The 25,286-nt window shown below is 40.1% G+C and overlaps 1 protein-coding gene across 1 annotated transcript in view; it reads left to right on the top strand.

Moving 5' to 3' along the window:
* The first annotated feature begins 6,047 nt into the window (after nucleotides 1-6,047).
* The window catches only part of Glipr1l2 (GLIPR1 like 2), a 30,426-nt gene continuing 11,187 nt past the window's right edge, over nucleotides 6,048-25,286 (top strand). Inside the window, 4 exon segments of the mRNA NM_001432357.1 lie at nucleotides 6,048-6,306; nucleotides 15,097-15,348; nucleotides 17,799-17,902; nucleotides 18,949-19,034. Of these exon segments, the coding sequence (NP_001419286.1) occupies nucleotides 6,076-6,306; nucleotides 15,097-15,348; nucleotides 17,799-17,902; nucleotides 18,949-19,034 (673 nt within the window). The 5' untranslated portion in view covers nucleotides 6,048-6,075.

The raw sequence follows: 25,286 nt of genomic DNA, 5'->3' as shown, positions 1-25,286 counted from the left end.
TACAATTACTCTTATACCTAAACCACACAAAGACACAACAAAGAAAGAGAACTTCAGACCAATTTCCCTTATGAATATCGACGCAAAAATACTCAATAAAATTCTGGCAAACCGAATTCAAGAGCACATCAAAACAATCATCCACCATGATCAAGTAGGCTTCATCCCAGGCATGCAGGGATGGTTTAATATACGGAAAACCATCAACGTGATCCATTATATAAACAAACTGAAAGAACAGAACCACATGATCATTTCATTAGATGCTGAGAAAGCATTTGACAAAATTCAACACCCCTTCATGATAAAAGTCCTGGAAAGAATAGGAATTCAAGGCCCATACCTAAACATAGTAAAAGCCATATACAGCAAACCAGTTGCTAACATTAAACTAAATGGAGAGAAACTTGAAGCAATCCCACTAAAATCAGGGACTAGACAAGGCTGCCCACTCTCTCCCTACTTATTCAATATAGTTCTTGAAGTTCTAGCCAGAGCAATCAGACAACAAAAGGAGATCAAAGGGATACAGATCGGAAAAGAAGAGGTCAAAATATCACTATTTGCAGATGATATGATAGTATATTTAAGTGATCCCAAAAGTTCCAGCAGAGAACTACTAAAGCTGATAAACAACTTCAGCAAAGTGGCTGGGTATAAAATTAACTCAAATAAATCAGTTGCCTTCCTCTATACAAAAGAGAAACAAGCCGAGAAAGAAATTAGGGAAACGACACCCTTCATAATAGACCCAAATAATATAAAGTACCTCGGTGTGACTTTAACCAAGCAAGTAAAAGATCTGTACAATAAGAACTTCAAGTCACTGAAGAAAGAAATTGAAGAAGACCTCAGAAGATGGAAAGATCTCCCATGCTCATGGATTGGCAGGATTAATATAGTAAAAATGGCCATTTTACCAAAAGCAATCTACAGATTCAATGCAATCCCCATCAAAATACCAATCCAATTCTTCAAAGAGTTAGACAGAACAATTTGCAAATTCATCTGGAATAACAAAAAACCCAGGATAGCTAAAGCTATCCTCAACAATAAAAGGACTTCAGGGGGAATCACTATCCCTGAACTCAAGCAGTATTACAGAGCAATAGTGATAAAAACTGCATGGTATTGGTACAGAGACAGACAGATAGACCAATGGAATAGAATTGAAGACCCAGAAATGAACCCACACACCTATGGTCACTTGATTTTTGACAAAGGAGCCAAAACCATCCAATGGAAAAAAGATAGCATTTTCAGCAAATGGTGCTGGTTCAACTGGAGGGCAACATGTAGAAGAATGCAGATCGATCCATGCTTATCACCCTGTACAAAGCTTAAGTCGAAGTGGATCAAGGACCTCCACATCAAACCAGACACACTCAAACTAATAGAAGAAAAACTAGGGAAGCATCTGGAACACATGGGCACTGGAAAAAATTTCCTGAACAAAACACCAATGGCTTATGCTCTAAGATCAAGAATTGACAAATGGGATCTCATAAAACTGCAAAGCTTCTGTAAGGCAAAGGACACTGTGGTTAGGACAAAACGGCAACCAACAGATTGGGAAAAGATCTTTACCAACCCTACAACAGATAGAGGCCTTATATCCAAAATATACAAAGAACTCAAGAAGTTAGACCGCAGGGAAACAAATAACCCTATTAAAAAATGGGGTTCAGAGCTAAACAAAGAATTCACAGCTGAGGAATGCCGAATGGCTGAGAAACACCTAAAGAAATGTTCAACATCTTTAGTCATAAGGGAAATGCAAATCAAAACAACCCTGAGATTTCACCTCACACCAGTGCGATTGGCTAAGATCAAAAACTCAGGTGACAGCAGATGCTGGCGAGGTTGTGGAGAAAGAGGAACACTCCTCCATTGTTGGTGGGATTGCAGACTGGTAAAACCATTCTGGAAATCAGTCTGGAGGTTCCTCAGAAAATTGGACATTGAACTGCCTGAGGATCCAGCTATACCTCTCTTGGGCATATACCCAAAAGATGCCTCAACATATAAAAGAGACACGTGCTCCACTATGTTCATCGCAGCCTTATTTATAATAGCCAGAAAATGGAAAGAACCCAGATGCCCTTCAACAGAGGAATGGATACAGAAAATGTGGTACATCTACACAATGGAATACTACTCAGCTATCAAAAACAACGAGTTTATGAAATTCGTAGGCAAATGGTTGGAACTGGAAAATATCATCCTGAGTGAACTAACCCAATCACAGAAAGACATACATGGTATGCACTCATTGATAAGTGGCTATTAGCCCAAATGCTTGAATTACCCTAGATCCCTTGAACAAACGAAACTCAAGACGGATGATCAAAATGTGAATGCTTCACTCCTTCTTTAAATGAGGAAAAAGAATACCCTTGGCAGGGAAGGAAGAGGCAAAGATTAAAACAGAGACTGAAGGAACACCCATTCAGAGCCTGTCCCACATTTGGCCCATACATATACAGCCACCCAATTGGACTAGATGGATGAAGCAAAGAAGTGCAGACCGACAGGAGCCGGATGTAGATCGCTCCTGAGAGACACAGCCAGAATACAGCAAATACAGAGGCGAATCCCAGCAGCAAACCACTGAACCGAGAATAGGTCCCCTATTGAAGGAATCAGAGAAAGAACTGGAAGAGCTTAAAGGGGCTCGAGACCCCAAAAGTACAACAATGCCAAGCAACCAGAGCTTCCAGGGACTAAGCCACTACCTAAAGACTATACATGGACTGACCCTGGACTCTGACCCCATAGGTAGCAATGAATATCCTAGTAAGAGCACCAGTGGAAGGGGAAGCCCTGGGTCCTGCTAAGACTGAACCCCCAGTGAACTAGTCTATGGGGGGAGGGCGGCAATGGTGGGAGGGTTGGGAGGGGAACACCCATAAGGAAGGGGAGGGGGGAGGGGGATGTTTGCCCGGAAACCGGGAAAGGGAATAACACTCGAAATGTATATAAGAAATACTCAAGTTAATAAAAAAAAAAAAAAAAAAAAAAAAACAAAGACTGAAAAGGATGCTATTATAACAGTGTCCTACAATCATTTGTAGAAGACAAACAGCAAGAGAAATGCGTCTTAACTCTATTGGGCAATGAATTTTTCCACACAACACTAAGAGTATAATCGGTGAGAGGGAGCACAGAGATCACCTAGACTCCGCTGAAATTTTAAAAAGACTCATAAGTTGCTGACAAAAAGTAGGAGATACTTTTAAAAACATACCTGATCCATGAGTGTTATCCAAAATATGTAAATTACTCTTCAGACTCAAGAATTAATACTAAAGTCACAGGAAAAAAAGTGGGTCAAAGACCCCAGCGTCCACGATAAAGTTAAAAAGTATATGAAAAAATATTTCCTCAGGGAAAGGAAGACTAAATGTAACAGCGCTATACACCTACTAAGAGCCTCCCGTACTTGACAACAGCAAGTGTGTGCAGCGGCAGGAATCCTCTCTCAATCCTGGTGGGGATGCACAGAGAATGGACACACTGGGAAATCGTTCAGCCAGGTCCCTGTATAGCTGAGCATAGAGGCCTGGGAGATAGCCCATCAGGTAAACGCGTCGCTTGCTTCACAAGCATGGCGATCTAAAAGCAAGCCTGGTGACTTGAATTCCAACTCACAAAGAGTGCAAATGTCACCTCAAAGTTGTCCTCTGACCTTACATGTGAGCCTGTGCCATGGCACAAGTATTCAAACACAGACAGGAAAACAGTAACGAAATCGTCGTCGTCATCGTCATATCATCATCATCATCACCACCACCACCACCATCATCATCACCATCACCACCAAACAAACCTGACCACATTCCTCCCATACGATCAATAAGTACGTTGTTCTTTTGCATTACCTGCAAGAGCTGAAAATAATGTCCATACAAAAATCTTCAAACACGTGTTTGTAGTAACCGTTTATAATTGCCCAAACTTGAAAACAACGATTATCGTCATTCCTTCAATGGATAAAGCAATGCTTTGTTTGGTTTTTACATTGAGAAAATGGGCTATTACTGTGTTAAAAAGTAGTCATCTATCAAACAATTAAAAGGCATGGAAGAAATTCGAATGTGACACTGTGAACAGCTTACATGTTACAAGTTGTAGAGTGCCTTTGTGCACTGTACAACATTCTCAAAAAGGGAGAAGAGAGTGCCAAGGTATTGGAGGGAAGGACATATAGATCGCACAAAGGAATTTCTGAAACACCTCTGTGTGACACAAAAAAGTCATTAATCTTAATGGTATACAATATGTAACGAATCATTATACATATGTTCAAATCCACAGGACGTACTGCAGCCAAAATGAACCTTAATGTGAACTGTGAAATCTGGACAGTGCCACTGTGGGCTCATCATTATAACAAATATACAAACTAGTTGTTTGCATTTTATTTTTGTTTTTTGGGGTTGTTTTTTTTTTTGGTAGTACACAGGATTATTAATGGTTATGTGGTTACGTGGCTGGGGAGGACTTTTCATTTTTTTGCTTTGATAGAGTCTTACTGTGTAGCCTGAGATAGTCCAAACTTGCTGTGAAGCCCAGGCTGGTGTAGAACTCGTTTTTCTGCCTCAGCCTACTGAGTCCTGGCCTTTGAGGAAAATAGCACCGTGCTTAGCTCCAGCAAAGGATGCTAACAGTGGGGAAAGCCTCATGCTTTTTGAGGACAGAGATCGCATGAGGCATATCTGTACTTCCCAACCTACCTATTTCCTCCAGAAGAGCCCGTCTTTTGTTGAAAAAAAAAAAAGATGAAAAATTACCTTCAAGATTTAATGACAAAAGCTCTTTAGACAAATACTTGACCTCCCCCGGAAATGATTGTCCATCTGTTTCAGAAGATACAAATGGTAAGTGTTTTATAAGGTTAATTTAAATAATTTAAAATAATATTCACGACCACATTGGATTCTATGGGAAGTATTATAGAAATATTTATCAACATAGGAGACAAGGACTTTCCTATATAATTGGTCAAAGAATGTGACCATTGTTGGTTTCTGGATGGAAGCTGAAAAAACTCATTTTAAAAATGGAAGCTTAAAAATGAAAGCTTTATTTACTGAGTGCTCAGGGAGGTGGCCACTTCAAGATGCGAGGCACGTCCCGGAAGGGAGATTATACAACATTTTTCAAGGATGGAAACACAAAGTGAGGTGGGGGCAGGACCTGTAGTGTTATCCCCTTGCATTTTGACATAGGTTAAACAAGGTTAAACGGTGGAGACTGGACTGTATTCAGGGCGCTTGGCTTCAGGGTCCTTAATTAGTTCCCCTAGATATTAGGTCCCGAGCTCAGAGTGATAAAGAAACAAAGACCTGGGAACATGAACTTGTTCCTGCCTCCATCCTGCCAGCAAGATGGAGAAGTTATCCCTGAGACATCTGGACCAAGTAATTGTTTACCACAGAAGCCGTTCAGCTATAGGGAAGTCCCCAGCTCCCCCCGGGGCCTGGGACCTTGAATTAATTTCTCCCTATGACTAAAAGGAAATGGTAGTACTTAGGATACCCATCACCATTCCATATCACATTAGGGAATATGTCTGATGAATGTGTAGGCTTACTGCTTTTTGTGACATGAGTCAAAGATAAATTTCACCACATTTCTTTTTAGGTATTTTGGGATAAATCTTCAAGCGAATGCCCTGTTCCCTAAGAGCAACAACAACAAAAACACTCACAACTCCATAGGTAAGAACAATTAATAAATAAAATTATATGAACGTCAATAACACGAGAAGAATGACCATTTTTCCTTTCCAAGATATTTCAGATTTGTTAGTCATTCAACACTTGAGGTACAGATTAATCTTTGATCAGTGAAAGATCCACACCCTTCAGTGTCAGAAATCAACTCGCTAGTGCTCAATTAGTCTTGTGAAAAACATGTACTCGTTAAATTCAGCAAACATTTATCATGCATTTTTCTTCCCGGCTTCGCACGCCTCCTTCTTTTCCCTATTCAGACCCCTCTGCCGACCCGTAGATTAGTAGGTCACAGGAGTGGGCTGGCGCATGTCCACTGGCTTGTCCTTGGGCGAGCATGAAGGCCTCTCTGCCTTTGTCTGTGGTGTGGCGTGCCCAGTCAAATTCCATAAGGCTAAGAGGTGTACTGAAGCTGTGGCTGTGTGAGCTGTGGCTTCTGCTGATGAGCTCAGGTTTGAACGCCAAACTTCCGCTTGAAGAGGATGTAGACTTTATCAATGAATATGTGAATCTCCATAATGAGCTCCGAGGCACTGTCTTCCCCCCAGGGGTTAACCTACGCTTCATGGTGAGGCCAGAAAGCTGTTTCCCAGGCCACTTCTGCAAAGCATGGGGCAACCCAGAGAGACTCTCATTTGAGTTTAAAAAAATACACATTTTTAAATATAACCATTGCCTCTCTGATATACGATCAGTTCCATTGTTTTTGCATAGAACCAATTGTGAAAAAAGTTAGGGTATGCCCCAGGAGTGCAAATTTTAAGGCACACCAATTTAGAAATTGTGTTTTAATGCAACTGTTTTTCAACCATCAAGAACCAATACAGTCTTATCAGTGAAAGTTGGATGTGAATTAGTAGAAAGTGAGACTCAGGATAACTCGAAAATAAGGTCAGATCTTATTTTATTTGAAATTTTTTCCACTGTAAATGTTTTCACACCAATTCTGCCAGAATCAAACGAACAAAAACTTGATTAAGGCTTGATTATTTTTTTCCTTTTCTTTCCAGTTTTCCAGTTTTGTTTGTTTTTATCCCTGCATTGAGTTTTGCTCCCAAAGGCTAGTTGGGTAGCTAGTTGAGTATTTCCAGGATCAGAAGGCATGAATGCCGGGAGATTTCACATAGTCTATAGTTTCTAAAGCCAAGGGCAACAGGACTCTTAATTCTTTGTCAGAGAAATGAGATGTGAAATATATCTGGCCTTGGGAGGAGATGTGACTCCTGAACTTCCCTAAAGGTTATTAATTGGAGATTTCATAATTGCCACTAAAATATGATTGCAAAAATCTAGAAAGGAAGCCACCCTTTCCTTATTAGTCTGTTGAGCAATTCTAATTCACCTTATAAATTACATAAGACTGTCATCCGCAGAGATGCATCTTGTCTGTCTTGAGGAACAGTTCCTTCACAAAAAGTTTTGAAGTAAGTCTTTAAAGGTATAATGTTGCTTTTTTTAAAAAAATTAAATACAGCAGTTACTATATTCAAAACAATATTCAGCAGCAAATTCAGCAAACACCAGCAACATGTTAGCGTTGTGGTTTTATACCTTCCCTGGGCTGGATATTTTCAATCATTTGGTATATTAATTGTGAAATGGGATTTTGTTTTCATGTTAATTGTTTTTAAAAATTCTGTTACATTTAAATTTTTATTTTATTACTGTGTATCTGTGCACCCAGGCACAGGTACATGCACATGCAAAAGTGCAAGTCATGACAGGCATGTGGATATCAGAGGACAGCTTTCAGAGTCAATTCTGTTCTGCCCTGTGGACTCTGGGATGGAACTCAAGTGAACAGGAGTCGTCAACAGCAGAGCCATTTCTTAGGACCGGATGCTACTTTTTGAAATGCTGCTTCAGTTGGCCATCTGTTTCTTGTTCCTTGTTTACTTTGTCCTGTGTGGTCAGTATTTCCTCACTGTTGAGGTTCAGGGAATCACCACACAAACCATACGAACACTGACCTCATGCAAGAATAGTTTATTGAATACATACCCTAATACTGGTCAGACCAGGGACATAGCTTAGAGTTATCTGAACTATGACAGTGGCTATCTTTTTTCTGTCTGCTCCTAAAGGAGAAAACCACAGTGAGTTCATATGTAGATGCAGGAAGTGCTGCCCGGTGGTCAGCCCTGACTCAAAATACTTTAGACGTTAATATTGACCTTTGATTTATATTGACCTACATAAAGCTTTGTGGAACTTCTTAGGATTAGCAAACCTCGTACAGGACATTCAGAACACACAGAACAAAACAAGGTATGTGGTCAGCATGTCCTTCCTCTGAGCCTTGACAAAGACTCATTTCTTTGTGTCAATCACTGGCAGGCATGTTACAGCAACAACATGAAAGGCTCACAGGCATGGAACAAAATGGCTACAGCTATTCTTGAGGGGGAGGATGCTTCAGACCATAACACACACATAGTCCTATTTACCAAAGATATTTTTTTCTAGCCAGCCTTTTGTATTTTCTACTCCTTGTTATTGTTCCACCAAATTTGAATTATCCTTCCTCTTAAAAATGAGTAAACATGGTGGTTTCTGGCACAACCTTTGTGAGCTTTGTGATCTCTGAAATGCATCAGATATTGCAATAGAAAGAAGACTAGGAAACGTCAGGCCTGTGAGCTCACACCATATAATTTAAAGTTTGGAAAGGATACATTGTAGGCTTAGCTTAAGGCTCTGCCCTGCATTTTCTTAGTTTTCTCTCTAAATAAAAGTTGGTGTGAGTTTTGTCTCAGTATTTTCTTTCTTCTTTTTTTTCCTCTTCCTTTCCTCCTTTCCGGGTGCTTTCCTTCCTGCCCCTCACCAGGAAAGAGGAAAGGAAAAGAATGTTAGAGCGGAGATGAGAGGGTGGATTAGAACTGTGAGAAGAGAGGGCAGATCTGTGGGAGAGTGGAGAGGCGGGTCTGAGAGAACAGAGTATCTACAGACGCCATCTCTCATCGTGTGGGTTGTCTACCTACTGATAGTAAAAGTCTTAAACTTGGGGTTGAAAAGATGGCTTGATGATTACGATCACTTGCTGCTCTTAGGACCTGGGTTCAGTTCCCAGACCTCTCGAACTTTGCTTCAAGGGGCCGTAACGCCCACTTGTGGCTCCTTTGAGCATCAGGCATGCAGTTGGTCCATATATGGGCATGCATGCAAAACACTCATACATGTAAAAAATAAACACCTCTAAAAGGTCTTAAAACTTTAATGAGGCTTCCTCCTTTTCCTTCATGCATATGCTTTGGTACTATATTAGAGAAATCATAGCCAAATCCAATTTATAAAGTTTGTCTTCTACATTTTTCTGGAAAAAATATTGTAATTTTAGGTATTACAGTGAGGTCTTTGGTCAATTTGTGATTAGTTTTTTGGTATGGTATAAGATAAGGGTCTAATTTTATTCTTTTGTGTGCAGAGATGCAGTTTCCCAAGGCATGTTTTATGGTTTTTGTCAATTAAATGGTCTTGGCAACCTGTGTAGAAACCACATTTCTTAGTTTTCTCTCTAATAGTTTCCTATTGTGCAAGAATTTATTTCTAAGCTCTTTCAGTCATCCAAGCCCTCTGAGTTTGTTTTCTTTCAGGGCTTTATTATTATTATTATTCTATTCACCCCTTAGGTGTCTGAATTGCTTTTGGTGGGGGTCACACTACTTTACAGAATATTTTGTGTAGTGAGACATCTTAATATTAAGTCCCCCAGTCCCTGGCCATCGACATCAGCTTTTTTTTTTTTCATTTTTAATTGGTTATTTTATTTACTTACATTTCATATAAATTTATTTTTTAAGATTTTATTTTATTGTACAGGAGTACACTGTAGCTGCCTTCAGACACAGCAGAAAAGGGCATCAGATCTCATTATAGATGGTTGTGAGCCACCATGTGGTTGCTGGGATTTGAACTCAGGACCTCAGGAAGAGCAGTCGGTGCTCTTAACCACTGAACCATCTCTCCAGCCCCCTTATTTACATTTCAAATGTTATCTCCCTTGCCACTTTCCCCTCCACAAGCCTCCCATCCCCTCCTCCTTTTCCTTGCTTCTATGAGGATGCTCCCACACCCACCCACCCACTCTTGTCTCAGCAGCCTAGTGTTCCCCTATCCTGGGTCATTGAGCCTCCGCAGGACCAAGGGGCTCCCCTCCCAGTGATACCGGATAAGGCAATTCTACATGTCCAGCTAGAGCCATGGGTACCCCCGGTGTACTCTTCAGTTGGTGGGTTAGTCCCTAGAAGCTTTGGGGGTCTCTGGTTGGTTGATACTGTTCTTCCTATGAGGTTGCAAACCCCTTCAGTTCCTACAGTCTTTGCCCTAACTTCCCCATTGGGGTCCCCATGCTCAGTACAATGTTTGGCAGTGTATATCTGCATCTGTATTGGTCCAGCTCTGGCAGAGCCTCTCAGGAGACAGCTATATCAGGCTCCTATCAGTAAATACTTCTTGGCACCAACAATAGTGTCTGGGATGGCTCCCTAGGTGGGGCGGTCTCTCGATGGGCTTTCCTTCAGTCTTTGCTCCACTCTTTGTCCTTGCATTTCCTTTTGACAGAAGGAATTCTGGATTAATATATTTGAGGTGGGTGGGTGACCCCATCCCTCAACTGGGGACTGTGCCTATCCACTGGGACATCAGCCTTTAAATTAGTGTCTTCTTTGATTTTTCCATATCCAAGATAATCTTCATGTTACATGCATATGTGTACATGTGTGCAGGTGTGGTTTTTATTCATGTGTACATAGAGAGACCAGAGCAGGTCACCCAGTATCTTCTTCTGATGCTCTCAGCCTCATTCTTTTTGAGACAGCATCTTTCACTGAGCTCAGTTCGTAATGCTATGCTGGCAACCAGCAAACCCCAAATATCCTTCTGACTTTTCCCCCATCTGCCCCAACACTGGTTTCCTCATTTGATTTTGACATTTCTTCTATTTGTTAACCTAACAGATTCCTAAAATATAGTCTCCAAGCTCACAACATTGGAACTGCCAGTGAGCTTGTTAGAACTAAAAGTTTTCAGGCCCTCCCCTGAGCCTCCTGAATCCCAAATCCAAGCTTGGAGTCTAATAGTCTAGTCTATATTTTAACATAAAGTCATACAGAAGATTCTGAAATGTACTGAAGTTCGAGGCCCCTTGGTGTTATTGCTTCCTGGCGTTTGCCTCATGAACCTCTCCTTCATGCTGTAGTGTTGACCAGGCTGATCTTGTGCAGGTCTTGTGCTAGCAACCCCAGCTGCTCTAAGTTCATGACTGCAAAGCTTGTTTCATGTCCAGAAGACATTATTCACAGCAATCTTTCCCCATCTCTGGCTCTTAGAATCTTTGTGTCCACTCTTTAGTAATGTCCCTGAGCCTTGGAAGTGAGTAGGTATGATACTGATATACTTAGTACTGAGCCACAGTGCTTTGTGCCCTGTGCTTTGGCCAGCCATGCGTCTCTGTGCTAACAGCCAATCACTCCTTATAGGAGGGGTGAAGGGTAAGAGTTGCCCAAGTCTCTGTGTATATTGGGTAACAATTTAGAATCAGCTTAATATTATGTCCTTCCAGCAAAGCAATGGTAATGGGGCTTCTGGCCTTCCCACTAGTTCTTGGGTAGTGTTGGTTAGCTTTCTGTCCGCTTGGCAAAATTTAGAATCATTTAGGAAGATGAACTTCAAATGAGAAAATGCCTCTATGAGATTGATCTATAGGCAAGTATCTGGAGCATTTTCTTGATTAGTGACTGATACGGGAAGTGCCACCTATGTGCAGATGGTCTCAAGTCATAAAAGGAAGCAAACTGAGCAGGCCATGGAGATCAAGCCAGCAAGCAGAAGTCTTCCATGGTCTCCACTTTAGTTCTTCCTGCTGTTTCCTACTTTGAGTTTCCCCCTTGACTTTCCTTCAGGGTGGTGTTTAAGATGTAAGATAAAATAAGCCCTTTCTCTCAGGGTCATGTTCTTTATCACAGCATATCACACATTTATTTATACTGATAAAGCAATCTTGAATAGCCCAAGTTTGCCGTGCCAGACATGAATTGATTACCCCCATTACATTCATGCCAATATTACACCATTGGGCATATCCTGTCCAGCTGGTCATTATTGCAGTTTACAGGGTTCACAGCTAGGTAAGGGCACTGATGGATTCCCTTAACCAGCAGCCTACAGTGCACCTCGAGGCACTACAAATGCTACCCATCAAGGATGAAACTTCTAGGTCAGTACTAGCTTCATTCATGAGTGAAAGTGTGTGATGTATTCAGCAGTGGAATCTTATCGTTGAGGTCTGGTAAGTAATGAAGAGAACTAGTAATCACCTGTAATATCTGGGGAGCTCTCTGTGGCCCCTGGATCAACAGCTCAATGTGGTTTCTCATATCTGGCATAGGACTCTTTTTTGATAACCTTCTGGATAGGAACATTATCTCCAAACTTATTATTTTATAAGCTCCTACATTTTTTTCTCTACATGTTTCTGTTTTTTCATGTATATACATTATGTATAGGTAATACTTTCTTACCTCAGGAAGGTATAACTAAATAAATTTATCATATCTTTTAAAGGAGTCCTATGCAAAACTAGCTAAAAAGCTTAGTCAGTGCTTACATAGATTAAACATTCCTAAGACTCTTATAAGTACAGAAATTGATCCAGGTGTTTTTTGAGGTTCGGTTGGCGTCTGTGGGAGGTTTTGTTTGTTTGTCTGGTTGGTTGGTTTTTTTGTTTGTTTGTTTGTTTGTTTTGCAAATTAATCTAATTTAATAGGCTTTAGTGAAAAATATCATGACCTCCAAGACATTAGTTTTGACTTTTCAACACATTAATTACAAAATTTTAAGCTGGAAACCTTAAAGATAGTTTTATTAGTGTTAGAAAGGAAACATTTGCCTGACAGTTACAAGCAAGCTGAAAATCCCTCAGTTTCCAGGAGTGAAGATAGAAAAAGGGTGTCATGCCTTTTATCTTATTCCTAGGGATATAAGAATCAGTGAGGGAACCCAGGGCGTCAGGAGTGTAAAGCTATGGGAAAAATACGCACCAGGGCTACATGATTAGAAATGGATCCCCAACAATGGAAGTGGGTTAGTGGGCAGGTGGGCGTAGGGGAAAATCAGAATGTATCTGGCCATGACGTATAAGGCCCACTATAGTTCCCAGCCTCTTGCATTTGTATACATGTATGCATTCTTAGGCAAAACCCAGATAAGGAAGGGTTTCAGCTCCCTCTGCAAAGTAGTGTTGTCTTTTGCACATATAGTCGTAATACTGTAGCTTGGTCCATAGTCTGTCACATCAGCATTAAGTATATCACAGCATACATTCCTCTTCTACCCAGGTTTACCAACCCAAAAAGTTTATTGCATTTACCATATAATTTTGGCTATAAAGAGAATAAATTCAAACTGAGAACAAAGACAAGAGAAGATACAATAAAGTGAAGCATATACATTTTAACTTTTTAAGGTATTTTTGTTTTATGACTATTTTTGATACTTCACATGCATATACTATAATTGTGAGTGGCGACTAGGAAAATAACTTTAAAAGATGTCTAGGATTTTTTTTTTAATGTTCAACGTGTCTTCCTAAAAATTTCCAAGATCTTTTTTTGTAACGTTTTATCTTAAAACTATGCAGGTTAGGTTTTAGACACCCAAGATTGTCAGCTCGAGCCCTCTGTAAAGTAAGGGATACTCGTAGAAGTCAGACTGCATAAAAGTTGTAAAAAGCATGAAGGATATATGGGGTGGGAAACGAACTCTCAGCCCCATAAACTCACTACGCTTTGCACAAAAGGTAAAGAATAATTTTGTTCTAAAGAGAAAAGACTAATTACTACAGATGAGAAAGGAGATTTTAAGATAAGAACGTAATGAGTATGGGAAGTTGTCAGAAAGCTTATGTGAAAAGGATTTCATGTGGTGCCATAAATTAGAGTGTGATTGGATATATTTATTGATGCCTTATAGATAAATTTAGATGTCAAAAGGGCTAGACACAAACTAAGAGTGTGTGAGTATCTGTGAGTGTGTGTGCATGCATGTGTGCATGCGGGTATGTATGTGTGTGATGCTTATATGTGTATAGGTGCATGTGTGTGAGTGCATGATGCTTGTATGTGTGTGATGCTTGTGTATGTGTGTGCACATATGTGTGTGAGGCTTGTGTGTGATTCCAGAGGTGCATGCCCACATAGAGGCAGAGGAAGGTGTCCAGTGCCCTCTCTGATTCACCTCTTTAGGGCCAGGTTTCTCCCTGACCTGTTTTCTCAGCTGGAGTGGCAGGCAGCGAGTCTTCAAAATACTCCTGTCTCTACCACCTCAGTGCTGGGAATACAGCAATGTGAGGACAAAATGTAAACTGACTTCTACTTTTATATCTGAAAATAATACTTTATATACAATGAATGCTCAATAAAAAGCTATTGGATGGATATTTTAATGTACAAGGCACAAAGACAACATCAAAATGCGTATTCTAATCAAACTGTATGTAAGCTTATTATATAATCCTGAAATGTTATATGAAAGACATTAGAATGATTAGTTTAATCTTTCACTTGACTATTTCAATTACAGACATATTAATAAACTTCTGTCTTAGAGAGCAGTCATCTTATTTTTGGTGACCGGAAAACAGTTTTTCCTACAAATACTGCTCAGGAGGAAGAAAAAAAAAACGTAATTAATACAAAGTTGACCTAGTTCTACCTAAGGGAGTAAATGCCAAAAAAAAATAGAGTATTAAAACAACATTTTTATTGGATAATTTATGTATTTACCTTTCAAATGTTATCCCCTTTCCCAGTTCCTCCCTCTTCCAACTTCCACCCCTTGCTTCTATGAGAATGCTCTTCCTCCTACCCACTCCCACCTCACCACCCCAGCATTCCCCTACACTGGGAAATGAGCCTTCACAGGATAAAGGGCTTCTCCTCCTATTGATGCCAGACAAGGCCATCCTCTGCTACATATGCAACTGGAGCCATGGGTCTCTCCTTGTTTACTCTTTGGTTGGTGGTTTAGTCCCTGGGAGCTCTGGTTGGTTGGTATTGTTCTTATGGGGTTACAAACCCCTTCGGCTCCTTCAATCCTTTCTCTAACTCCTCCATTCTCAGTTCAATGGTTGCCTGAGAGCACTTGCCTCTGTATTTGTCCTGCTCTGGCAGAGCCTCTCAGGAGACATCCATATCAGGCTCCTGTCAGCAAGCACTTCTTGGCATCTGCAAGAGTGACTGGGTCTGGTGTCTGTATGTAGGATGGATCCCCAGGTAGGGCAGTGTCTGAACAGCCTTTCCCTTGGTCTCTGCTCATTATCTTTAATTTTTTTCTCTCTGCTTTTGCCTGTGCTTCCTTTCAGACTTGGGACGTAGCTTTATCGAGGACTGCTAGAGCATGGGGTAAAAAATGTGTGTTTGAGCGTAATACTCATCTAGATAAAGTCCATGAGTCCCATCCAGTGTTTACTGACATTGGTGAAAACATGTGGGTTGGTCCTGAAAAGGACTTTACTGCAACCAATGCTATCAGAAGTTGGCACGAAGAAAGGAAGAGTTACAATTACGTCAATGACACTTGCATCGAGGACGAGGACTGCTCTCATTATATTCAGGTACACGTCTCACATATTGTTAAGTCAGTAGGCGTTCCAATTGCTTCGCCTACTTTCCTGTTTCAAATTTACAAGTTCAGAATCACTCCCCGGACAAATTTTAATCCTGTCTGCGTCTTTAAATGCCCACCACACCATCCATTATGTGAATCATACAAGAAATGGCCATTGTCTGCACACTTCAAGACGAAGGGGGGTTGTTCCAAAACTAGCACACAGTAGAGATGGAAGGAAGACCTTTAAGAAAGCGGCTTGCATCCCGACTCCCTGCGGATCAACAGGCAGATGATGTGACTAACAGGCCAATCTCTAGGGTTATTTCCACAGCTGGGCTCCAGGTCTCACCTCACCCTCCAGGAATTCCCAGTCACCATTCATTTTCCTTACTCACCTTTGCTATTCCATACAGTACAATAAAGAGCTCAAACTCCACGGAGAACGGGGACCTTGTCTTTCTACCCACCCAGTCTCAAAACAACATCACCCGACTAACTTGGATATTTATGAATATTTATGTCAGAAATCAAAGAGATCTGGAATGAAGTTGAATATATTAAAAATATAACATGAGTTTCTCAGCCACCTTATATTTCATGTAAAACATAATTTTGAAATTTCTTCATAGTTTTTAACTCTACCTTTCCTTTTCTAGCAAATGGATTCTTCAAAGACTTCTTTATTGGTTCTTTTTATTATTATTATTATTATTATTATTATTATTATTATTATTATCAGTTTCACCTTCTTCCTTAAGATAGGAAGGCTAGACCCCTTACTGTGCCTTTATCCTCCTCCTATTATAATGGCGCTTTCTGCCCTGTAATTCCAGCCACCAAGACATTCTTGTTCCCGATATTGGACCTGCTAGACTTTGCTTTGACTCTTATATTTTATCATTTTATTTTGTTATATTTTGCAGTGGTAGGAGTTGGTCCCAAAGCCTCACACGTTACTAGAGAAGTGGTCGATCCTCAGATTTTGTCATTGTTGTTTTGGGATTATTTTTGTTTGTTGTTTTTGGTTGTTTGGCTTTTTTGTTTGTTGGTTGGTTGGTTTATTTGAGGCAGAATTTCTTTCTCCGTGTCTCCCTGGATGTCCTGGAACTCTGTAGACCAGACTGGCCTCAAACTCACAGAGATTTGTCTGCCTCTGTAGTGGGATTAAAGGTTTGGGCCACCACCACCTGGCCTTTGTCTCTATTTTTTTTTAATATAACCCTATTATTTCTTTAAGAATGGAAATTCTAAAACAACTAAAATTTGTTAAGAATTGAGTAGGAGACCCTGGGAGCCATGAGCCAAAAGAACTTTCTTCATTACTTGAGAAATTCTACTAATATTGAGATCACACAGAGAATTTCTGGAATACTTGTCATTACTCTGGTCCTTTTTCTTTAACCCCTATAATTCAGGATGGTTTTTTGGTTTTCTTTTTTCGTTTTTTGTTTGTCTGTTTTTGTTGTTTTGGTTTTGGCTGTAGGGAGCAAATCTCTTCTTGGTCTTTTCTTTCTTCTTCTTCTTTTTTAATGTATTCACTTTACATCCTGCAGTTCTCCTCTGAGTGGGTGTCCAGCTGGATCTTGGTCTTCTCTAATGCAAAGCTCATATTTTATTTCATTTTATTTCATTGTGATCCAGATGTCTCTACAAAAGGAAAGAGAGCCGCTGGTGCCATTGTTTGTGTTTGTGTCTTGCTTGCTTCTGCCTGTGGCCCCGTTGTTCCTTTTTCTACCAGAAACTTCTGCTTTTACAAAGCTCTCTCTCATCTCTCTCTAATTTTCCTTTCTCATGCCAATTTAATCAGGTATCAGTCGGCAAACACCTTATCAGATATGACTTAAATTCCTGGATCAGTGATCTTCAGCTGTTCCCATAACATGAAAGTATGACAATATATACTGTCCCACGCGTGACTTCTCGCCGGCAAGAAACACGCGGGTACATAGAAATCCTTACTGTGACCAACTTTATTATAATCTTATAGAGGAGGGGCCCGCCGCGCCAACATGGTGCGCTTATATACACCCTAGTGCGGCGCATCCACACCTGATTGGTTGCTTACCCATGATCTCATCAGGCACGCCCCGGAGTGGGCAAAGACCTGGCACAAAGGCACTCTTGGACATGCGCACAGTTAACGTCCTGAAAGGGAGTCGGCTGGCGCGGCGAAGGCTGGCGCCATCTTGTAATGGCGGAGGCTATCCTGGCCTTCCACATGGGGCGCAGTGGAAGCCAGCGTCATCTAGCGGTTGCGAATGTTATTGCAGCCCTCTACAATATACATTAATACAGTTCCGGAAATGTTTCCTGAATTCACAACAGTGTCCTACCTGTGTCTAGAAACAATTTTTGATAGTCTTTGAATTTCAAGCTTCCGTGTGAATGGAACATAGAATTTATAACACAAGTACTTCTAAATGAACTTCACGTTTTCTCTCACGTTTGTTTCAGCTTGTGTGGGACCACTCCTACAAAGTCGGTTGCGCTGTTACTCCATGTGCAAAGGTTGGAGCTATCACATACGCAGCACTTTTCATATGTAACTATGCACCAGGGTGAGTGGTCTTAAAGGAATACAAAGTAAATGAGATATTAAAATAAAATGAGAATATGTCAACTTTTAGTTTTCCTAACCTGCAATGTTTTTGAAGTCTTTACTAACCATAAAAGCTTTAAATATGAGATATTAATAAAAGACTTCATGACGAACTATTTTAAATTTCATATGAAGTAAGTCATACCTTGAGCAAATTGGCTGTACTTGCAAGCGCTTTAATGGTCACCACCTATAGGAAGGAAGCTTAGCATTAACGTTACAGTAACTAAAGGCGCTGCCACTGGGTTTTCACTATTTTCCAAAATGGTACATTCTCCTATCATTAATAGAAGTTTTAAAGCTCAAGCTAGGTTGAAGTTTGTGGACTAAGAATTGTTTTAGGCACACATCAGCCTTGAAACATGAAGTACACTGCACTGACCACAGGTGGTTGTTTGGACTTCTGTAAGTCACACAAGGATCCATTAACATCAGAGTCTGGTGAGCACTTTGAAAGTCTTTGAATCAAACTGCCCCCTGGAAGCTTGGGTTCTTCCAGCTTATTCATCGTGTGACTATTCTCCTTACACTTGAGCACCTGTCACTAATGGCAAGTGACTATTTCCCCCACCCCCACCCCCCAGTAGCCTACATCTTTGAAGTACTGTCTTTGGAAATCCTAAGTTGTAAAATACTATTAGTAACAGGGCTAAAATTTCCAAATAGGAAACACTCTAACCAACATCTTAGGTAGAAACAAAGACTTGACCACCTTGGATCAAAGACTATTCTTTGGGACTAAGCCAGAAAGAGGAAAGAGAAAAAAAGAAGGAAAGAAAACCAGAGAGGAGAAAAGGATGGTAGAGAGATAAATCTCATTGTTTACTGGTTGTTTTCCCCTAAATAAAGACAATAAATGAATCTTCTTAACTAAATCATCTTCTTAAAATAACAAGATGTGGAGACAACATTGTTTAATTAACGCAAATTAATAACACAATACCATGAATTTAATTAACATTCTATAATGTAACACCTGACTCTTTCCTTCCTGCTTTTTCCTAGAGGAACACTGACAAGGAGGCCTTATCAGGCAGGGCAGTTTTGTTCTCGGTGCACTAATGAAGAAAAATGCATAGACTTCCTCTGCGGTAAGATGAAATAAATCCCGAAGATGTAAGATCAAGAGAAAACAGAGTGGCCGACTCTCCTGTTGTTGTACTGTTAATATTGCCCCAACTCCGATGCTCTCACTGTACTGCCAAAGCAGTGTCACCTGCTCCTGTTCCTCTTTCCAAACTACAGTGTCTTCTCTATTGATCTCCCAAACCAAGGAAAGAGAATTTAGAGTTATTCTATGAGAGAACTTCACAGCTTGCTTTTAAAACAGTTGTCAGTTTCACAATTACTTCCTTAAAGAAAAGAATATTCCAAAGTATCCACAAAAAGAAAAAAAAAGTAAACATACTTAAGGAATCTTTTCTTATTGTTCTTAGTCCCCTGGGTGTCAAAAGCCAGATTTGACATCTTAGGGTTAACTGAGGCAGGCAGTGAAAGGGAGTCGGCAATTAAGGGAATGCTGATAGCAACCATCAGGGGTGATTTACAGGATCAGTACTACTGACAGAACAACACTTAGTTATCTGGAGCTGGCAAGAATGCCCAGCAAGAATCTCTGAACTTTGTTTAATTTTAAGTGTACATACACATAGACAGACATATATACATATACACATATACATATATTCATATATACATTTAGTGGGTAGAGCAGAGCCCCAAAAGCCACACATATACATTTGGTGAATGGAGAAAAGCCCCAATGCCCACATTTTATTTCTTCTCTCTGCCCTTTAGACCTTCTTAGACAAAAGTTTTTTTTTATGAAATTACTTCATAGATAAAATTTTACACAAAAGGGGAATTACACAAGGATGTTGATATTAAGTTCAAAGCAGTATGTCATTCTATAAGCTCATTATAAGTTCAAAGCAACAGTTTCACATGGCCTTACTTTATCATAGTGCACACCTGTGACCTCAACCTTGGACCTGACTTAGAATGAATGTTTTTTCCTTGATCACAAATCTGTCCCAAATCTGTTTCTCTTCTTAGAGAAATTTGTGGAAGCTCATTGTATTCCTTATGATGCAGCCTTTACTTACTATCCTATGAGAAGTGGGCACACTCTACTCTTGATTCAAACTTTATTACATCTTTCTGGCAAAACAACTAAAACCATCTCCTTAAACTTTCTTCCTAAAGTTATTTGAATCAAATCAGGAATGCTATAAAGTAATTAATTCATCTAAACAGCATTAATTCATGAAAGTTCATCTTCATGTTGAGCTGCAGGAAATTTGCCCAATAGTGTGGACTGGTGCCCAGGAACCATTAGGGTATGCCATGGTGGCAGGAAAGGCACATCAACAGTGAGAAGGAATCCAGGGATGAAGTCTCTGGGCTGTGCATTCCAGAGTGCACCCATCACAGCCATGTAAAATGGTGGGCCATGTCTAGGAAACTCACTTGCTTGCCTTTTCTAGATGGCGTCAGTCACCGGGGAGATATTCTCTAAAGTATTCAGAGAAAAAAAATGTAGAAAGTATGTCTGATTAATTTTTCTTTTACTTCCTCCAAATATAAGAACTTAATCCAAAGCTATAACTCCAGTGGAATATAAACACTTGGTAAAATCATGAACAATAAATGAAGAGTATATTTTACTTTTGTGCACAAAAAGAATATTTAAAAAAACTAACCTAAAACCACTAGGGGGTGGTTTCAGTGTAACAACACTTTGTGTTGAAATGCATTAATGTTGCGGCCTTCAGCTCTCCCCGAATCAAGATACAAGATGTCTGCTAGCATATGTTATGCTCAGACCATAAGGAAAGAGGTGACTCAGGTATTTATGCTTAATTCTTTTATGTTTTTCCGTTTCCTTTTATATGCTTTTCTTTGGATTTTTTTTAAACTCCTGCATTCTGTTCAACTCATCTACAATGACCGATACTTCTCTGCATTAAGAGTTTCAGTAGCCCTTTCAGTAATAACCACATGGATAGTTAACCTTTCACTCTGTTTAGATTCAGTAGTTGACTCACTCCTTCAGTTAGAATGTAGAGAACACCTAACTCTCCCCTCACATCTCACAGTTGGCTTACATTATTTTGAAAACACCGTCACTGACTTTTCTAACTGTATGTGACAGAACCCCTCGAGGAGCCAATAACCCCCATCTGCACCCCTCACCTCTTATGCTGCATCTTCTTGACCCTCCATTCTTCATCTTCCTTCTTCTGCTGTCATTTATTTCTTACGTGAGGAATTCATCTCAGTAATTCTTTCACAAGTGCCCTGCAGCAAGCAATTCTCTGAGTTCCTCCAGTTGAAGATGTCTCTCTTTCTCCTCCTTCATTCCTAATGACACAGAATTCTAGAGCATTCATTTTACTGCTTCAAAAATACTGTAATGCCTCCTTCTGGCCTCTACAGTTTCGGATGAGAAATCCAGGTAGTTATTTGTGTGTAGAATTTTGTCCTAAGTCCCAGCAGTTTGATTGTGATGTTCCGAATGTGGGTTACTTTTAGTTTAGTTTATTCTATGAACTGTACAGTCAGCTGCTTGAACCTATAATTTATATTTTCAGATGTAGAAAGTCAGACTCCTTTCTTTTCTGTAATTTTTCCACATCACCTCACTACACTAGGTCTCCTCCTGGAATTTTGTGTGACATAAACGGAGGAGATGTTATTTCCAAGTTGGTTCCTTGTTGCTCTCAATGATTTTTTTTTTTTTTGCACAATAGCTTTTTCCCCCTCTCTTTAGAGATATTAGGTCATTTTTGTTACTTACCCTCCCAATTCAAATACTATTCCATCATCTCTAGTTTGTTATTGAGCCCTCTCATGGTCATTAGCATTGTTGTTTCTGTATTTCTCAGCTCTAAAATTTCAACTTGGTTCCCTTGTAAGATATGTTTTCTATTTATCAGCTGATGCACTGTTTTATCATTCCTTTCAAGGGTGTCTCTCTTTTTTTTTTTTTTATTAACTTCAGTATTTCTTATTTACATTTCGAATGTTATTCCCTTTCCCGGTTTCCTGGCAAACATCCCCCAAATCCCTCCCCCTCCCCTTCTTTATCGTTGTTCCCCTCCCCATCCTCCCCCCATTGCCGCCCTCCCCCCAAAAATCACATTCACTTGGGGTTCAGTCTTAGCAGGACCCAGGGCTGCCCCTTCCACTGGTGCTCTTACAAGGATATTCATTGCTACCTATGAGGTCAGAGTCCAGGGTCAGTCCATGTATAGTCTTTAGGTAGTGGCTTAGTCCCTGGAAGCTCTGGTTGCTTGGCATTGTTGTTCATAAGGGGTCTTGAGCCCCTTCAAGCTCTTCCAGTTCTTTCTCTGATTCCTTCAACGGGGGTCCTACTCTCAGTTCAGTGGTTTGCTGCTGGCATTCGCCTCTGTATTTGCTGTATTCTGGCTGTGTCTCTCAGGAGAGATATACATCCGGCTCCTGTCGGCCTGCACTTCTTTGCTTCATCCATCTTGTCTAATTGGGTGGCTGTATATGTATGGGCCACTTGTGGGGCAGGCTCTGAATGGGTGTTCCTTCTGTGTCTGTTTTAATCTTTGCCTCTCTATTCCCTGCCAAGGGTATTCCTGTTCCCCTTTTGAAGAAGGAGTGAAGCATTCACATTTTGATCATCCGTCTTGAGTTTCATGTGTTCTATGCATCTGGGGTAATTCAAGCATTTGGGCTAATAGCCTCTTATCAATGAGTGCATACCATGTGTGTTTTTCTGTGATTGGGTTACCTCACTCAGGATGATATTTTCCAGTTCCAACCATTTGTCTATGAATTTCATAAAGGCATTGTTTTTGATAGCTGAGTAATATTCCATTGTGTAGATGTACCACATTTTCTGTATCCATTCCTCTGTTGAAGGGCATCTGGGTCCTTTCCAGCTTCTGGCTATTATAAATAAGGCTGCGATGAACATAGTGGAGCACGTGTCTCTTTTATATGTTGAGGCATCTTTTGGGTATATGCCCAAGAGAGGTATAGCTGGATCCTCAGGCAGTTCAATGTCCAATTTTCTGAGGCACCTCCAGACTGATTTCCAGAATGGTTGTACCAGTCTGCAATCCCAACAACAATGGAGGAGTGTACCTCTTTCTCCACATCCTCGCCAGTATCTGTTGTCACATGAGTTTTTGATCTTAGCCATTCTCACTGGTGTGAGGTGAAATCTCAGAGTTGTTTTGATTTGCATTTCCCTTATGACTAAAGATGTTGAACATTTCTTTAGGTGTTTCTCAGCCATTCAGCATTCCTCAGCTGTGAACTCTTTGTTTAGCTCTGAACCCCATTTTTAATAGGGTTATTTGTCTCCCTGCGGTCCAACTTCTTGAGTTCTTTGTATATTCTGGATATAAGCCCTCTATCTGTTGTAGGATTGGTAAAGATCTTTTCCCAATCTGTTGGTTGCGGTTTTGTCCTAACCAGTGTCCTATGACTTACAGAAGCTTTGCAGTTTTATGAGATCCCATTTGTCGATTCTTGATCTTAGAGCATAAGCCATTGGTGTTTTGTTCAGGAAATTTTCTCCAGTGCCCATGTGTTCGAGTTGCTTCCCCACTTTTTCTTCTGTTAGTTTGAGTGTATCTGGTTTGATGTGGAGGTCCTTGATCCACTTGGACTTAAGCTTTGTACAGGGTGATAAGCATGGATCGATCTGCATTCTTCTACTTTTTGACCTCCAGTTGAACCAGCACCATTTGCTGAAAATGCTATCTTTTTTCCATTGGAGGGTTTTGGCTCCTTTGTCAAAAATCAAGTGACCATAGGTGTGTGGGTTCATTTCTGGGTCTTCAATTCTGTTCCATTGGTCTATCTGTCTGTCTCTGTACAAATACCATGCAGTTTTTATCACTATTGCTCTGTAATATTGCTTGAGTTCAGGGCAGTGATTCCCCCTGAAGTCCTTTTATTGTTGGGAGTAGTTTTAGCTATCCTGGTTTTTTTGTTATTCCAGATGAATTTGCAAATTGTTCTGTCTAACTCTTTGAAGAATTGGATTGGTATTTTGATGGGGATTGCATTGAATCTGTAGATCGCTTTTGGTAAAATGGCCATTTTTACTATATTAATCCTGCCAATCCATGAGCATGGGAGATCTTTCCATCTTCTGAGGTCTTCTTCAATTTCTTTCTTCAGAGTCTTGAAGTTCTTATTGTACAGATCTTTTACTTGCTTGGTTAAAGTCACACCGAGGTACTTTATATTATTTGGGTCTATTATGAAAGGTGTCGTTTCCCTAATTTCTTTCTTGGCTTGTTTCTCTTTTGTGTAGAGGAAGGCTACTGATTTATTTGAGTTAATTTTATACCCAGCCACTTTGCTGAAGTTGTTTATCAGCTTTAGTAGTTCTCTGGTGGAACTTTTGGGATCACTTAAATATACTATCATATCATTTGCAAATAGTGATATTTTGACTTCTTTTCCGATCTGTATCCCCTTGATCTCCTTTTGTTGTCTGATTGCTCTGGCTAGAACTTCAAGAACTATATTGAATAAGTGGGGAGAGAGTGGACAGCCTTGTCTAGTCCCTGATTTTAGTGGGATTGCTTCAAGTTTCTCTCCATTTAGTTTAATGTTAGCAACTGGTTTGCAGTATATGGCTTTTACTATGTTTAGGTATGGGCCTTGAATTCCTATTCTTTCCAGGACTTTTATCATGAAGGGGTGTTGAATTTTGTCAAATGTTTTCTCAGCATCTAATGGAATGATCATGTGGTTTTGTTCTTTCAGTTTGTTTATATAATGGATCACATTGATGGTTTTCCATAAATTAAACAATCCCTGCATGCCTGGGATGAAGCCTACTTGATCATGGTGGATGATTGTTTTGATGTGCTCTTGGATTCGGGTGCCAGAATTTTATTGAGTATTTTTGCGTCGATATTCATAAGGGAAATTGGTCTGAAGTTCTCTTTCTTTCTTGGGTCTTTGTGTGGTTTAGGTATAAGAGTAATTGTGGCTTCATAGAAGGAATTCGGTAGTGCTCCATCTGTTTCAATTTTGTGGAATAGTTTGGATAGTATTGGTATGAGGTCTTCTATGAAGGTCTGATAGAATTCTACACTAAACCCGTCTGGACCTGGGCTCTTTTTGGTTGGGAGAACTTTAATGACTGCTTGTATTTCCTTAGGAGTTATGGGATTGTTTAAATGGTTTATCTGTTCCTGATTTCACTTCGGTACCTGGTATCTGTCTGGGAAATTGTCCATTTCCTGCAGATTTTCAAGTTTTGTTGAATATAGGCTTTTATAGTAAGATCTGATGATTTTTTTAATTTCCTCTGAATCTGTAGTTATGTCTCCCTTTTCATT

Source organism: Rattus norvegicus, chromosome 7 (assembly GCF_021556685.1).
Source record: "Rattus norvegicus strain SHRSP/BbbUtx chromosome 7, alternate assembly SHRSP_T2T, whole genome shotgun sequence".
NCBI classification, from domain to species: domain Eukaryota; kingdom Metazoa; phylum Chordata; class Mammalia; order Rodentia; family Muridae; genus Rattus; species Rattus norvegicus.
Note: the sequence above shows the minus strand (reverse complement) of the source record. Positions and strands in the feature narration are given on the sequence as shown.